Here is a 16124-nt window from a genome sequence, read left to right as displayed (position 1 = left end):
ATTTTTGCCAGCTGTTTGGTAGTTGTCTCATTCCAAAAATATGCAATAAAGTACATTTACAAAAAAATGCATCCATAAAAGGAAGAGTACCTAGGAGAAGGAATTAACAATTAATGGAAATTCTGCTATTATAGAACATGAATAGTGAAACGTTTTGGTTCCCAAAAGTTTGAAATGATATGCCACATCACCAAAGCCAGTCATGGGCTGCAGCAGCGCAGGCGACCATGTCCACACCCCATCCAGAAGTAAACATGATGTGAACAAGACGGACCAATGGGAGCCAGAGTGCAGGACTGGAGAGGCAGGGAGGTATGGCGCTTAGTGCATAACTAAATAGTGAAAATCCCTGGAAAAGCCCCAAGACTCCCCCTGTGGGATGTTGCTGCTGTTCCTTAAAATGACAGCACGTAACCATGTGAGGCCCTGTTCACATTGGGTCTAAGCCTTCTGTCGGAGGAATACGTCATGGACATTCTTTTGGCCTGTGTCGGGTGAATGGGGAACTAAGTATATACTTTACATATGTGCCTTTCTAGGTGCATGCAGCAAACGGCAAGAAAACAAATGCACATATGCTGCAGAATCGCGGGGTGGAAAATCCAAAGCATATTATAGTTATCAGCAAAGTGGTGGAGATTTTACCAAATCTCATCCAGTCAATGCGCAAAAAATAAATAAACCTATACAAAAAAAAAAATTAAACTGTATCCTCAGCATGTCATGTTTCAGAGAGTCACCTGGGGCAGTGCTCCAGACAAAAAAAAAAATACCTAGTAGTTATTGGCTCCTGAACTGAAAAATTTAGGAGCCAAATTAAATTTTTAGTCGCCATATCGAAACTGAATGAAAATTTTGGTATCGTGACAACGCTACGCCGATCAGATCGGCGTAGGGTTGTTTCGCTTTCGTCACCATAAAAAAGTATTGCGATACCACGCAAAAAAAAAAAGCCGCGTGCATTTCGCATTTTATGAAACGTTCGGCCCATAATAGAACAGTCCTATCCTATTTTTTGGGGTGACAAGGTGACTAAAAAAAAATGGCGAATCGCATGGTTTTTATTTACTTATTTCTGTTACGGTGCTCACCGCATAGGAGATTTTTTAAATAATTTTATAGTTCGGACTTTTTGGACACAGCGCTATGTAAGATGTTTATTTATTTATTGTTTATATATTTTATATGTAAAATTGGGAAAGGGGGGGGATTTAAACTTAATATTTTAGGGTACTTTCACACTAGCGTTTTTCTTTTCCGGCATAGAGTTCCGTCCTAGGGGCTCTAAACCAGAAAAGAACTGATCAGGCATATCCCCATGCATTCTGAATGGAGAACGATCCGTTCAGTTTGCATCAGGATGTCTTGAGTTCAGTCATTATGACTGATCAGGCAAAAGAGAAAACCGTAGCATGCTACGGTTTTATCTCCGGCGAAAAAAACTGAAGACTTGCCTGAGTGCCGGATCCGGCATTTTTCCCCATAGGAATGTATTAGTGCCAGATGCGGCATTCAAAATACCGGAATGCCGGATCCATCCTTCCGGTCTGCGCAGACCGGTAAAAATGTGTAAAAAGATACAAGACGGATTCGTCTGTCCGAATGACAAGCGGAGAGATGGATTCGTTCTTGCAATGCATTTGTAAGATGGATCCGCATCCGGATGCGTCTCACAAATGCTTTCAGCCACATCCAGATCGGCACACGGAGACACTTCAGTATTTTTTGCTGAACCATTGAAATGAATGGTTCGGTATATGTTCCGCATACTGAACTACAAAAACGGCCAGTATACTGAACGCAAAATACTGTCGTGTGCATGAGCCCTTATTTAATAGCATTCTTTAATACAGAATGCTTAGTAGAAAGTCAATTGAGCTGTGCTCATCACATGGTACATCACATGATCTATCACCATGGTAATGGACCATGTGATGAGCTCAGTGACGTCACCACAGGTCCTTTGACTGGTCCTGAAGAAAGAACAGGAGACCGGCAGCTACGCAATCAATTGGAGAAGGTGAGTTAATTTTATTTTTATTTTTTAACCCTCATTGGCACTGCGCCACCAATGTTTATTATACTGGGGTGTTGGGGGGGGAGCGCACTGCGCCACCAATGTTTATTATACTGGGGTGTTGGGGGGGGAGCGCACTGCGCCACCAATGTTTATTATACTAGGGTGTTGGGGGGGGAGGGGAGGCGCACTGCGCCACCAATGAAGATAACTGACCTGTTAATACAACTACAGGAGGCGGGAGCCGGAATCAAATAGCTGGCACCCAACCTCTATGACAGGGAGCTGCAATCTGCTGCAGTTAACCCCTCAGGTACCACACCCGCCTCCTGTATTTGTATTAACAGCTCAATTATCTTCATTGGTGGCGCAGTGGTCACAGCCCCTCCACTCCTCCTCCTCCCGTCTCTCTTATTGGCGGCGGCGGCAGCAGCAGCACAGGGGGGAGGGAGAGACTCCTCCACTGCGTTGCTGAGAAGAACATCGGCGGCGGGGAAGAGAACTATCATCTCCTGTGCCCCGCCGCTGTATTCAACTGCAGAGCTGCGACGGCGGGTCTAGTAGCAAATGGCGACAAGACTAAAAAGTCTTGTTGCCATTTTTAAATTCTAAGTCGCATTGGCGACCATTTTGGTCGCCATCTGGAGCCCTGTGGGCGATGCATAGGGGGAGATTCATGGCAAATCTGCAGCTAAATCTGTGACAAATCTTCATGTAACTCAGATTTTGCCACGTCAGCATGGAAGCAATCCTGATTCATCAACTAAGCAAAAATGAAAAAATACCTGGTTTAAGAGAAGGGAAAGAAAGCCTAGGATCTTCAGGAGGGTGTGCCCTCCTCCTTTTGCGCCAGCGACGAGAAGGGTATGTATACAGCTGCCCTGGTGCTGAACCTAGAAAAAAAAAATGTATCAGATCAAAATTGCATTTGCAGTTTTAATATCCAACAGGTAAACAGTTCAGAAATTATCCAACTAATGAGGAAAAATTAAACAAATTAACAATTCTCTCTTAAAAGGGGTTTTCCCACGAAAAATATTCTACAGTTTTCAAACCAGCACCTGGATCAGAATTATTTTGTAATTGCGTGTAATTAAAATTTAAGCATGGCCACTGAGTTGTTCAATAAAATGTATCAGTATAGCGCCACCTGCTGCGTTTATTTTTCTTATTTCTTTGACCTGCTCGCTGAGATGGCCGCACATGCTCAGTTTCATCCTTCAACTGCCTCCTGAGCTGTGATAGGCAGAGCTGTGACACGCCCCGTTAGCTGCAGCAGAAAGGACACTCCCATTGAGCTGTCAGCTTGATACAAATCTAGCAGAGCAATGAATGTGGAGATCTCTGGAACCATGTGAGATCCAGGGCTGGTTCTAGCTTTGTTAGGCTACATGCATACGACGTATGTGTTTTGAGGTCTGCAAATTGCGTATGCCATCAGTTTTTTTTTGCGGATCCATTGTAACAAATGCCTAAAAGGGACAAGAATAGGACACGTTCTATATTTTTTTTTTTTGATACGGAACGGACATACTGATGCGGACAGCACACTGTGTGCCGTTCACATTTTTTGCGGACCCATTGAAATAAAAATCGGAAAAAAAATCAAATAAAAAACGGAACGGACACGGAAACAAACAACATTCGTGTGCATGTAGCCTTAGAAAGAGATTTTCCTATACTGCATGGTGTCTGATTTTAATATTTTACATTAGTCATGGGATCACCCCTTTAATATCTAGGGCAGATGTTGCCGAGTTACAGAGAAAACTGGAAGGGAATCTTACCCTGGTGCCAAGTTATACATGTTTTGACCCTGGTATCAACCCCTGTTACTGCAGTCACCCCCTGGGTCCACTAGGGCACCACAGTTAGCCATTGACCTACAGAGAAAATTTTGCTCTCACAGATGTATTCTGTTCCTATTATAACAAAATAATGGCAGCTATTTCCCATAACGGGGTCTCTCATCCAATAACACAAAGTAGTGACAAATGCACTTTTCTATCCAATACCACTGCTCCTCAACTGGATGACGAGCGCCAACATATATGGAATAGGATTTCATCACAAACTTCTTTGAAATAAATTAGGTATTCTTATCTCCTCTCCATTTTTTACCACAAACACTGATAAAAATGTAACAATGATAAACATACAGTGCATTCAGAAAGTCTTTAGACCCTCTAACTTTCTTCACATTTTTGTTATGTTGCCTTGTGCTAGAAGTAAAAAAAAAAAAAAAAATTCCTTCCATCAACTAGCACTCAATACCACATAATGAGAAAGTGAGAGCAGAATTTTAAAAAGTTTTGGTAAAAGCTAAAAGGAAAAGCAAAAATTTCATATAGACATAAGTATTCAGACCCTATGCTATGACACTAAACGGCCTCCCATTTCTCCTGATCATTTGAGATGTTTCTACACATTGGAGACCACCTGGGGTAAATGCACAGTGGCTTCCATAACTCTCCATAAAGGGCTCATGCACAAGGCCATTGCCTGACGGGTCCGTGCATTGAGGACCCCAATGCACAGGCAACATCCGTGCGGTTTCCGCAGACTGATGCACATCCATTTAGTTTGCATGGGTCATGATCCGTCCACCTGGCAAAAAAGATAGAACACGTTCAATATTTTTTGTGGTGCGGAGCCAAGTGAATGGGTGCTGTCTGCGGGCTGCAATACGGGCACGGCCAGGCAACGGCCATGTGCATGAGGCCTAATTGAAGACGTTTGGAACAACCAGGACTCTTCCTACAGCTGGATGCCCCATCAAACTAAGTAATCAAGGGAGAAAGGACTTGGTAAGAACCCAATGGTCACTCTCCAAAGATCCGGTGTGCAGAGCATGCCTCTCCTCAGTAAAAGACATATCAAAGTTGGGGGGAGAATAGCAGCTAAAGGACAGTCAGACTCTAAGAAACAAGAAAACCTGATCCAGAGTGCTCTCGACCTCAGACCGGGTTGAAAGTTCATCTTCCAACAAGACAATGATCCTACGTGCACAGACAAGACAAAACAGGACTGGCTTAGGGACAACTCAGTGAATGGCCTTGAACGCTCAGCCAGAGCCCTGACTTGAATCCAATTGAACATTTCTGGAGAGACCTGAAAATGACTGTCCACCGACGGTCCCCATCCAACCTGAAACAGCTTGAGAGATTCTGCAGAGAAAAATGGCAGAAAATCCCCAAATCCAGGGGTGAAAACCTTGTGGCATCATACCCAAGAAGAATGGAGGCTGGAACCACTTCCAACGGTGCATCAACTAAGGGTCTGAAGACAATCCAAAAGCCTTGTGTAACACCCTCCACAGTGAGCACTTACAGTCTTGTCTCCATTATTTCGTTACTCGGTCCCACTCCAAGTGGCAATGTGACAGACATCCGGGTGCTACTGCACATGCATGGTCCCAATATCCTGGCCGGATACACAGAAGACTATGGAGAGGACACTGCTGCAGGACCACAGTAGTGACCCAGCAAATACAATGAAAGGGACCTGTACTACAACAGATGTAATATCCCTTGAACGGCACAATGCTGAAAAAAATAAATCAAGCAACCGCCTATCTTTACATAAGGAACGAGTTTAAGGCCTCTTTCACACAAGCGAGTTTTCCACGCGGGTACAATGCGTGACGTGAACGCATAGCACCCACACTGAATCCTGACCCATTCATTTCAATGGGTCTGTGTACATGAGCGTTTTTTTCACACATCAGTTCTGCGTTGCGTGAAAATCGCAGCATGTTCTATATTCTGCGAAGGGGAGCAGAGCTGATGGCACAGGGGAAGGGGAGCGGAGCTGATGGCACAGGGGAAGGGGAGCGGAGCTGATGGCACAGGGGAAGGGGAGCGGAGCTGATGGCACAGGGGAAGGGGAGCGGAGCTGATGGCACAGGGGAAGGGGAGCGGAGCTGATGGCACAGGGGAAGGGGAGCGGAGCTGATGGCACAGGGGAAGGGGAGCGGAGCTGATGGCACAGGGGAAGGGGAGCGGAGCTGATGGCACAGGGGAAGGGGAGCGGAGCTGATGGCACAGGGGAAGGGGAGCGGAGCTGATGGCACAGGGGAAGGGGAGCGGAGCTGATGGCACAGGGGAAGGGGAGCGGAGCTGATGGCACAGGGGAAGGGGAGCGGAGCTGATGGCACAGGGGAAGGGGAGCGGAGCTGATGGCACAGGGGAAGGGGAGCGGAGCTGATGGCACAGGGGAAGGGGAGCGGAGCTGATGGCACAGGGGAAGGGGAGCGGAGCTGATGGCACAGGGGAAGGGGAGCGGAGCTGATGGCACAGGGGAAGGGGAGCGGAGCTGATGGCACAGGGGAAGGGAAGCGGAGCTGATGGCACAGGGGAAGGGGAGCGGAGCTGATGGCACAGGGGAAGGGGAGCGGAGCTGATGGCACAGGGGAAGGGGAGCGGAGCTGATGGCACAGGGGAAGGGGAGCGGAGCTGATGGCACAGGGGAAGGGGAGCAGAGCTGATGAACTTGAGCTGATCGCACAGGGGGGAACAAAGTGTGTTGGGGAATGATGGTAGGGGGTCTGATGAGTTTTTATAAAGGAAAACAGTCTATTAATTCATTTTTTCTTATTAGATTACTCGATTAATTGTAAAAATAATCGGTAGAATACTCAATTGCTAAAATAATCGTTTACTGCAGCCGTAGTCATCAATATAACAAAAGCAGATAACCCCTTTTAAGTGGATCCCTTAGATGAAAAAAAAACTTTAACTAATCACTCCCATTACAGCGCGTGTGTCATACCTGGGCCCCGATGTCTTTTCTCCATCCATATATAACAGTTGCTTTGGGCTACACCTGTCTGGGAATCCAGGAAAGGCATACGGACGCTGCGTTCTGCACATAAGCGTGCGTTGTAGTTGTGGCACTGCTCCATGGCATCTTTATAATACTGCTCTCCGATTCTAGGCAAATATAAGAGTATTACATTAGAGTCGGGGATAAGTGGCACATTCACACTTTAAATGATCCCTAAAACTTAGATACAAATGAATTCACTAAGCTGTGAAATGTAACGCTCTAGATGAAGGAGTAATGTGCTGAAGTGCAGCAGAAAAGCCAGCATTCAACTGAATATTGCTTCGCATGTAGAGGGTATTTTCTCCAAAATGCAAAAAAGAAAGATCCCACGGACAACGGACCGATCATAGTCTGACGTTTACGTCCAGCTTTAGATACTGGTCACATTCAGGTTTCTGAAATCTGTGACAGCAATAACAGCAACTCTGAACCGCCATTCATGCCGCTATTGAAACCTCTACTGTCACAGCAGTAGTGAAGCAATGATGCTAGTGTGAACAGTGCCCAAGTCTCTGTCAACCTGCTCAGAGTAACATCCAGCCATTAGTATCAGAGAGGGCTGGCTGGTGCACTACTGACTCCAGAACGGCAGGTCGGACCAGAAGCATTTAAGGCTGTATATAGATACGGACACAGAAGAGGCAGCTGCTTTCGTGTCTGTTCCTTTTTTTGCCGATAGGATGTGGACCCATTCATTTCAATGGGTCTGCAAAAAATGCGGACAGCACACGGTGTCGCCACGTCACCCCCAGCAGCACATTGGAGGATCTTCCGCTGCCCAATCCTTTTGTTCTCAGGAGATAAGCTGCTGGCAGTGCCCGACATCACACAGCCAATTCACAGGCCGAGCATGCATGTGAGTAACGGGGGAGGAACTGACAGCGATCTAATGTCTATGACCACCAGACTACCAATGATTTAGCCTGCCAGTGCGCTCGCCTATCTTCAGAACTCCCATAGAAATGAATGGAGTTGCCGAGCAGATGTGCAAACTGCCTCTCCATTCGCTTCAGAGGGGCTGAAAGGGATACAGGTCCCCATTCTGGTGATCAGTGGGGGTCCCTGCGGTAGGACCCACATGGATCTAATAGTTATCCCCTATCCTGAGCGTATGGGGGTCAGCAGACACTCCCCCGACGGTAGAGGTCAGTGAGCTGGACATACGGGATCTCAACGTGCCCGATTCTTTGCTCTCACAGTAGATAAGCCGCAGCCATAGTCTGCGTTGTGCCCGTTAGGACTCTCAGTCAAGATGCCCACACATTTTATGGCTGCTGCATTCACATGAGACTGAAGCCGCAGATTTCCGCAGCAGTGTACAGTGGAGAGGGTTAGCCACACAGCAATACGTGTTGTGCAATGTGACGTGATGCAAAGCAACAGGCGCAAAAGAATCCAACTCCGACTGTCCGTCTCAGTATGTCGCACTGTGACACCATAGTCTGTCATCACCAAAATATATTGCGCAACTTTTCTGCAACGAATGTTGCTGCCCGCCGGCTCCCCTGCTGCAAAACCACATACACCGGATGGCGGCTTTTCGGCTACAATTTCCAGTACGTGTGGACGTACCCCACAGCGGTCGGCTGACAGCTCCGACTCCCCATACGTGTTCTCAATGGGGAGAGAGGAGGACGGCGCTGGCAGACGCGTCCAATGCTTCTCTCCCCCCAACATGTCATCGGGGGCTCCCCAGACACCGATGGGGCTGACCAACAACACTGTATACGGGGGCCGTAAGATGGTTTTCTGAGATTTTTATACTGACGACCTCTCCTCTGGAGAGGTCATCAGTATCGGGACCCCCGCCGACCAGCTGTCGGAGAAGGCAGTGGGCCCTGCGGCCTTCTCTTAGCTGGTGACATCACATGGAGCAGTTCTGTAGCAATCAGGTGAATGAGGCCCAGCTGCCATACCAAGCACGTCCGCTATACAATGTACGATGCTGGGAGACGGGCGTAGAGCTCCCAGCCCTTCTCAAACAGCTGATCGGGTGTTGGACCCCCACTGATCAGATACTGATGACCTACCCATAGAATAGGCCATCAGTATAAAAATCTTGGAAAACCCCTTTAAATCTGGAACACAGCTGGAAAGCCTGACTTATCACAGAGTGGGGAATGGGGAGAGCTGGCGGTTTAATATGTGGCACAAACCCATCTGCTCCGCTGAAAACAACGGATGAATAGAGAACAAAGCAGGGCCGGGGGAGGCAGCCGCAGAGGGGCCACGGAGCAGACCTGCACTGTCCATGGTGTGTGATAGCATGTACCACAGGGGGCCGGACCCCCGCACACAGCCCTCTGCCCCCGAGCCATCCCTCCTCTCCGCCGCCTATTCACCGCTACTTTCCTCTGTACTTTACCCTCTTTTCTTTCTCCCCTCGCGCCCCGGTACAAAAGAACGATTCGAGCAACGTCCGCGCGTCTCTTTATCTGCCTTTTCCGTCCTTCTTGTAAACAAACCCCGCACTTCAAGTCACTCCCGTATTCTTCACTTACATCTTTTCCACAGCCGCCGCCATCTTCTTGGTCTGTCCCGCGACACAAGCTCTCTGCAACTGCGCATGCGTGCTCGCTGACGACGTCACTTCTGGGCATGCGCACTAGCCCTTAGGCGCACGCTTTACAACCAGTTTTTACAGAAAAACTTTATAGGCCTCATGCGCAAATCCCATTCCAGTCATACTGTGCAGCACTGGCAGCGTAACGCAGCAGCCAATCAGATTAGAGCTATTAGATTTCCAAGGCATGTTGGAAAATGAAAGAAGTAATCTGATTGGATCCTGTTCCTCGATTTTACACTTGAGGTTGTTTCCTTTAGGCTCTTTTCACACTGTATTTGCAGGCCCTGGGTTATATTTACTGTAAAGACACATAGGCCTTCGATCAGCCATTATGTTTACTGTATGGTGATAAGGCCTCGTGAACATGGCCGAGTCCATATTTCAGTCCATAAACAACGGATCCACAAAATACCTTCTTTAAGATTAATTAACATGCATTCATAACATTCGGAGCCGCATTACAAACAAATATTTTAAATATGAACTTGGATCCAAATAAAAAATAAAAATGTGTATGCCATGAATAAATCATCACCTCTAATAATTCATCAAAGCAGCATCACTTCCAATACATACATCATTTCATATAAAACTCATATGTATAAAAAGTAGAGTTGAGCGGACACCTGGATGTTCGGGTTCGGCTGAACTTCACAAAAAAGTTCGAGTTCGGGACCCAAACTTGACCCGAACTTAACCCCGAACTTTTGAGCACTAAAATGGCTCTAAAAAAGTCAAGGGAAGGGCTAGAGGGCTGCAAATGGCAGCAAAATGTGGTTAAGAGCATGGCAAGTGCTCTGCAAACAAATGTGGATAGGGAAATGACTTAAAATAACATAAAATAGATAAAATAATAATAATAATCTTGATCTAGGAGGACGAGGTCCATATGGAGTAGGAGATGGAATAGGAGGTTGAGGAGGCGGTGGAAGCAGCGGTGGAGGAGGAGGAGGAGGAGGTAGCCAACACTGCTTTTTTTTTTTTTTTTTAATTAGAGTACACCCTAAAACATTGGGAAATATAACCTGTGATAACCCCCTCCAGTCCTTCTAAACAAACGTTCAGACAATACACTGGCTGCAGGGCAGGCCAACACCTCCAATGTGTAAAGGGCAAACTCAGGCCATGTGCCCAATTTGGAGACCCAGAAGTTGCAGGGGCAGACCCGTCAGTCAGTACGTGTAGGCGTGTGCACACTTAGTGCCCCACCATGTCCCACGTCCCCGTGATGTCCACGATCCAATTGGATATCTACTCTATCAACTTTCGATGTTCTTTTGTGCACCTACCATGTTGATCACAGTTGGCGGCGAATCAGGGTTCCACGCCGGAGAGGGAGCCTGAGAAAGGGATACCACATCCAAGGGAGGTCAATGGCTGCAATGTGATCAAGCTGAAATGTGGGACAAGTTATTAAAGCGGAAGGATCGAATGAAAGGGCCAATTAAAGACGAATTTTAGAAATTTAAGTCCCTGTCACCTATGCAGAGCAGGGGTTTTTCATCGACAAAAATGGGTTAATGTCACCCACCAATGGAACAGACGATTTTTCGGACCCTGTCAACTATGTGGAGCAGGGGTGTTTTCATGGCAAAACTGTGTTCATGTCACCCACCAATTGAACAGACGATTTTACAAAAATTAGGTCCCTGTCACCTATGCAGAGCAGGGGTTTGTATACGGCAAAATTGGTAAAATGTCACCTGACAATGTAACAGACAAATTAGTGAAATGTATTTCCTTGTCCACTAGGTAGAGCAGGGGTATATCACAGCCGTAAATTGTTGAATGTCACCCAACTATGTAACAGAGAAATTTGTGAAATTTATTAACCTGTCTACTAGGTAGAGCAGGGGTATATCACAGCCAAAAATTGCTGAATTTCACCCGACAATGTAACAGACAAATTAATGACATTTATTACAGTGCTCCAGACTAAAAAAAATACCTAGTAGCCATTGGCTCCTGAACTGAAAAATTTAGGAGCCAAATTCAATTTTTAGTCGCCAAATCGAAACCGAATCAAAATTTTAGTATCGTGACAACACCAAAAAAAAGCCGCGTGCATTTCGCATTTTATGAAACGTTCGGCCCATAATAGAACAGTCCTATCCTATTTTTGGGGTGACAAGGTGACTAAAAAATGGCAAATCGCATTGGTTTTTATTTATTTATGTCTGTTACGGTGCTCACCGCATAGGCGATATTTCTTCGGACGCAGCGCTATGTAATATGTTTATTTATTTATTGTTTATATATTTTATATGTAAAATTGGGAAAGGGGGGGATTAAAACTTAATATTTTAGGGTACTTTCACACTAGCGTTTTTCATTTCCGGCACTGAGTTCCGTCCTAGGGGCTCTATACCAGAAAAGAACTGATCAGTTTCACCCCCATGCATTCTGAATGGAGAGTAATCCCTTCAGGATGCATCAGGATGTCTTCAGTTCAGTCATTATGACTGATCAGGCAAAAGATAAAACCGTAGCATGCTACGGTTTTATCTCCGGCGAAAAAAAACTGAAGACTTTCCGTCATTTTTCCCCATAGGAATGTATTAGTGCCAGATCCGGCATTCAAAATACCGGAATGCCGGATCCGTCCTTCCAGGCTGCGCATGCGCAGACCGTAAAAAATGTGTAAAAAGATACAAGACGGATCCGTCTGTCCGCATGACAAGCGGAGAGACGGATCCGTCCTTGCAATGCATTTGTGAGATGGATCCGCCCCCCGGATGCGTCTCACAAATGCTTTCAGTCACATCCAGATTGGCGGATCCGGCAGGCAGTTCCGACGACGGAACTGCTTGCCGGATCACACTGCCGCAAGTGTGAAAGTAGCCTTAGGGTTTGTGTTTTTTTTTGTTTTTTTTTTACTTACTATTAGCCCCCTTAGGGGCTGGAACCCTTGTCCTATTCACCCATAGGCCCCTTTCACATGGGCGAGATTTCTGCGTGGGTGCAATGCGTAAGTTGAACGCATTGCACCCGCACTGAATCCGGACCCATTCACTTCTATGGGGTTGTTCACATGAGCGGTGATTTTCACGCATCACTTGTGCGTTGCGTGAAAATCGCAGCATGCTCTATGTTTTTCACGCAACGCAGGCCCCATAGAAGTTAATGGGGCTGCGTGAAAATCACAAGCATCCGCAAGCAAGTGCGGATGCGGTGTGATTTTCACGCATGGTTGCTAGGATGAAAGTCTATTCACTGTGTTATTTTCCCTTATAACATGGTGTGTGCTGCAGCTGAAACTCCACTATCGCCTGCTGCTGCTCGCACAGTCTGGCCAGCATGTGCAAGGTGGAGTTCCACCTTGTGGGCATGTCGCATATGAGGCGGTGAGCGGGAAGGCCGAAGTTAGGCTGTAGCGCTGACAGGTGAGCAGCAGCAGGGTGAGAACGCCGAAAGCGTGCATAGACGGACCGCACTTTCTGCAGCAGCTCTGACATGTCGGGGTGAATTTTAAGGAACCTCTGCACCACCAAATTCAGCACATGCGCCAGGCAAGGGATGTGCGTCAAACCGGCTACTCCCAGAGCTGCTACGAGATTTCACCCATTATCGCACACCACCAGGCCGGGCTTGAGGCTGACTGGCCCCAACCACTCTTCGGTCTGTTGTTCCATGTCCATCCACAGCTCCTGCACAGTGTGGGGTTTGTTACCCAAACAGATATGTTTTAAAACTGCCTGCTGTCGTTTACCCCTGGCTGTGCTGAAGTTGGTGGTGAAGGTGTTATGCTGACCAGATGAGGAGGCGGGAGAGGATGAGGAAGCGGAGTAGGAGGAGGAAGCAACAGGAGGCAAACTGAAGCGCCCTGTAAATCTCGGTGGTGGAAGGACATGCGCCAAAACTGCTATCCGCTTCAGGCCCAGCCGCCACTGTATTTACCCAGTGCGCTGCTAGGGAGATATAACGTCCCTGACCGTGCTTGATGTCATATGCCCCATTAATATAACCGATGAATAAAAGAAACCTTACACAATTTAGAATTAAACAAGTATCTTTATTTAATGGTTGGGTATTTAAAGGCCGCAATGCTTATTACTTTACCAATTAAATAATTACTGGTTAAATAATAAAACTTTTAATCATCAATTATAATCATAAATATTTAAACCAGTCTCCATATCAACAAAGTCCACTCACAAGAGTGACTTAACCCCTCGTCAATAAGCAGAGCGACAGAAAAATAGGGAAGGGAGGGAGGGATCTTGAGATATACTTACGCGAATGCGCTGAAACCGTTATTTTCTGCTCTTTTATAGGTTCAAGAAGATTCAGTTACTGAGTTCTCCAATCAACACTTCCCAAAACCACACGAGCACCTACAGCTTCAGGATTAAACCATTTCCTAAGCAGGTAAGTAATAAATATTTATTAAACCGTTAATTATTCAATGTTAGGTGCCATGACATCATGGCTCCCCACATTGAATTTACAATATGGTTCGCTCCATGATGTCATATGCCCCATTAATATAACCGATGAATAAAAGAAACCTTACACAATTTAGAATTAAACAAGTATCTTTATTTAATGGTTGGGTATTTAAAGGCCGCAATGCTTATTACTTTACCACAAAGAAAAAAATAAGGGGTTGGGTCAGCACAACCTGCTGCAGGTGCAGATCACTATGGCGAAATACATATACAAACGGAAAATGCAAATGTGATCGCACACTACATCCAGCACTCTGCCCTCCATGCTGGATGAGACATTGGTTTATATTTTGGCCAAAGCATAGTAAGCCACTCACCGCGTCAAGGCTGTCTCATGAGTGGTCCCTAACTCTTGTTCCTACCTGTTCATGGGCCATGACAGCCACATAAAATCCAGGGAATGCAGGTCAGCATGCAAGCCAAGTACACTTTGCTTGTAACCCCGTCCGGTGCCATTACAGCTTTCATCGGATCCAGGGATGCAAGTACCAACACGCATGCTGAACCTACCATATACTTCTCCTGGAGCCAGATGGCCAATGGTAGGTTCTATACAAGCAGACTCAGTTTTATACTGACTTTAAAACCAGCCTCGAGGACAGATTAACTGGTCAGGTGTGCAATGACTCCAAGGAGATCGCCACGCCTCCAATATATACTACAAAGAAAAAAATAAGGGGTTGGGTCAGCACAACCTGCTGCAGGTGCAGATCACTATGGCGAAATACATATACAAACGGAAAATGCAAATGTGATCGCACACTACATCCAGCACTCTGCCCTCCATGCTGGATGAGACATTGGTTTATATTTTGGCCAAAGCATAGTAAGCCACTCACCGCGTCAAGGCTGTCTCATGAGTGGTCCCTAACTCTTGTTCCTACCTGTTCATGGGCCATGACAGCCACATAAAATCCAGGGAATGCAGGTCAGCATGCAAGCCAAGTACACTTTGCTTGTAACCCCGTCCGGTGCCATTACAGCTTTCATCGGATCCAGGGATGCAAGTACCAACACGCATGCTGAACCTACCATATACTTCTCCTGGAGCCAGATGGCCAATGGTAGGTTCTATACAAGCAGACTCAGTTTTATACTGACTTTAAAACCAGCCTCAAGGACAGATTAACTGGTCAGGTGTGCAATGACTCCAAGGAGATCGCCACGCCTCCAATATATACTACAAAGAAAAAAATAAGGGGTTGGGTCAGCACAACCTGCTGCAGGTGCAGATCACTATGGCGAAATACATATACAAACGGAAAATGCAAATGTGATCGCACACTACATCCAGCACTCTGCCCTCCATGCTGGATGAGACATTGGTTTATATTTTGGCCAAAGCATAGTAAGCCACTCACCGCGTCAAGGCTGTCTCATGAGTGGTCCCTAACTCTTGTTCCTACCTGTTCATGGGCCATGACAGCCACATAAAATCCAGGGAATGCAGGTCAGCATGCAAGCCAAGTACACTTTGCTTGTAACCCCGTCCGGTGCCATTACAGCTTTCATCGGATCCAGGGATGCAAGTACCAACACGCATGCTGAACCTACCATATACTTCTCCTGGAGCCAGATGGCCAATGGTAGGTTCTATACAAGCAGACTCAGTTTTATACTGACTTTAAAACCAGCCTCAAGGACAGATTAACTGGTCAGGTGTGCAATGACTCCAAGGAGATCGCCACGCCTCCAATATATACTACAAAGAAAAAAATAAAAAATAAAAAAATAAGGGGTTGGGTCAGCACAACCTGCTGCAGGTGCAGATCACTATGGCGAAATACATATACAAACGGAAAATGCAAATGTGATCGCACACTACATCCAGCACTCTGCCCTCCATGCTGGATGAGACATTGGTTTATATTTTGGCCAAAGCATAGTAAGCCACTCACCGCGTCAAGGCTGTCTCATGAGTGGTCCCTAACTCTTGTTCCTACCTGTTCATGGGCCATGACAGCCACATAAAATCCAGGGAATGCAGGTCAGCATGCAAGCCAAGTACACTTTGCTTGTAACCCCGTCCGGTGCCATTACAGCTTTCATCGGATCCAGGGATGCAAGTACCAACACGCATGCTGAACCTACCATATACTTCTCCTGGAGCCAGATGGCCAATGGTAGGTTCTATACAAGCAGACTCAGTTTTATACTGACTTTAAAACCAGCCTCAAGGACAGATTAACTGGTCAGGTGTGCAATGACTCCAAGGAGATCGCCACGCCTCCAATATATACTACAAAGAAAAAAATAAGGGGTTGGG

The 16124-nt window shown here is 46.4% G+C and overlaps 1 protein-coding gene across 6 annotated transcripts in view; it reads right to left on the bottom strand.

The window, feature by feature from the left end:
• The window catches only part of DPF2 (double PHD fingers 2), a 39782-nt gene extending 30365 nt beyond the window's left edge, over positions 1-9417 (bottom strand). For 4 of the 6 annotated variants that reach the window (XM_040409418.1, XM_040409421.1, XM_040409422.1 and 1 more), the window contains exons 1-3: positions 9346-9417; positions 6788-6948; positions 2803-2910 (exon numbers count right to left, since the gene is read on the bottom strand). In XM_040409418.1, the coding sequence (XP_040265352.1) occupies positions 2803-2910; positions 6788-6948; positions 9346-9368 (292 nt within the window). In that variant the 5' untranslated portion in view covers positions 9369-9417. Of the gene's footprint in view, positions 1-2802; positions 2911-6787; positions 6949-9204 lie in introns of all 6 variants that reach the window. The other 2 variants (XM_040409423.1, XM_040409424.1) reach the window with 2 other exon arrangements.
• Between the last annotated feature and the right edge of the window lie 6707 nt (positions 9418-16124).

Source organism: Bufo bufo, chromosome 10 (assembly GCF_905171765.1).
Source record: "Bufo bufo chromosome 10, aBufBuf1.1, whole genome shotgun sequence".
In the NCBI taxonomy this organism is placed as follows: Eukaryota; Metazoa; Chordata; class Amphibia; order Anura; family Bufonidae; genus Bufo; species Bufo bufo.
The sequence above is the reverse complement of the archived record's forward strand: the minus strand, read 5'-3'. Positions and strand labels throughout refer to the sequence as shown.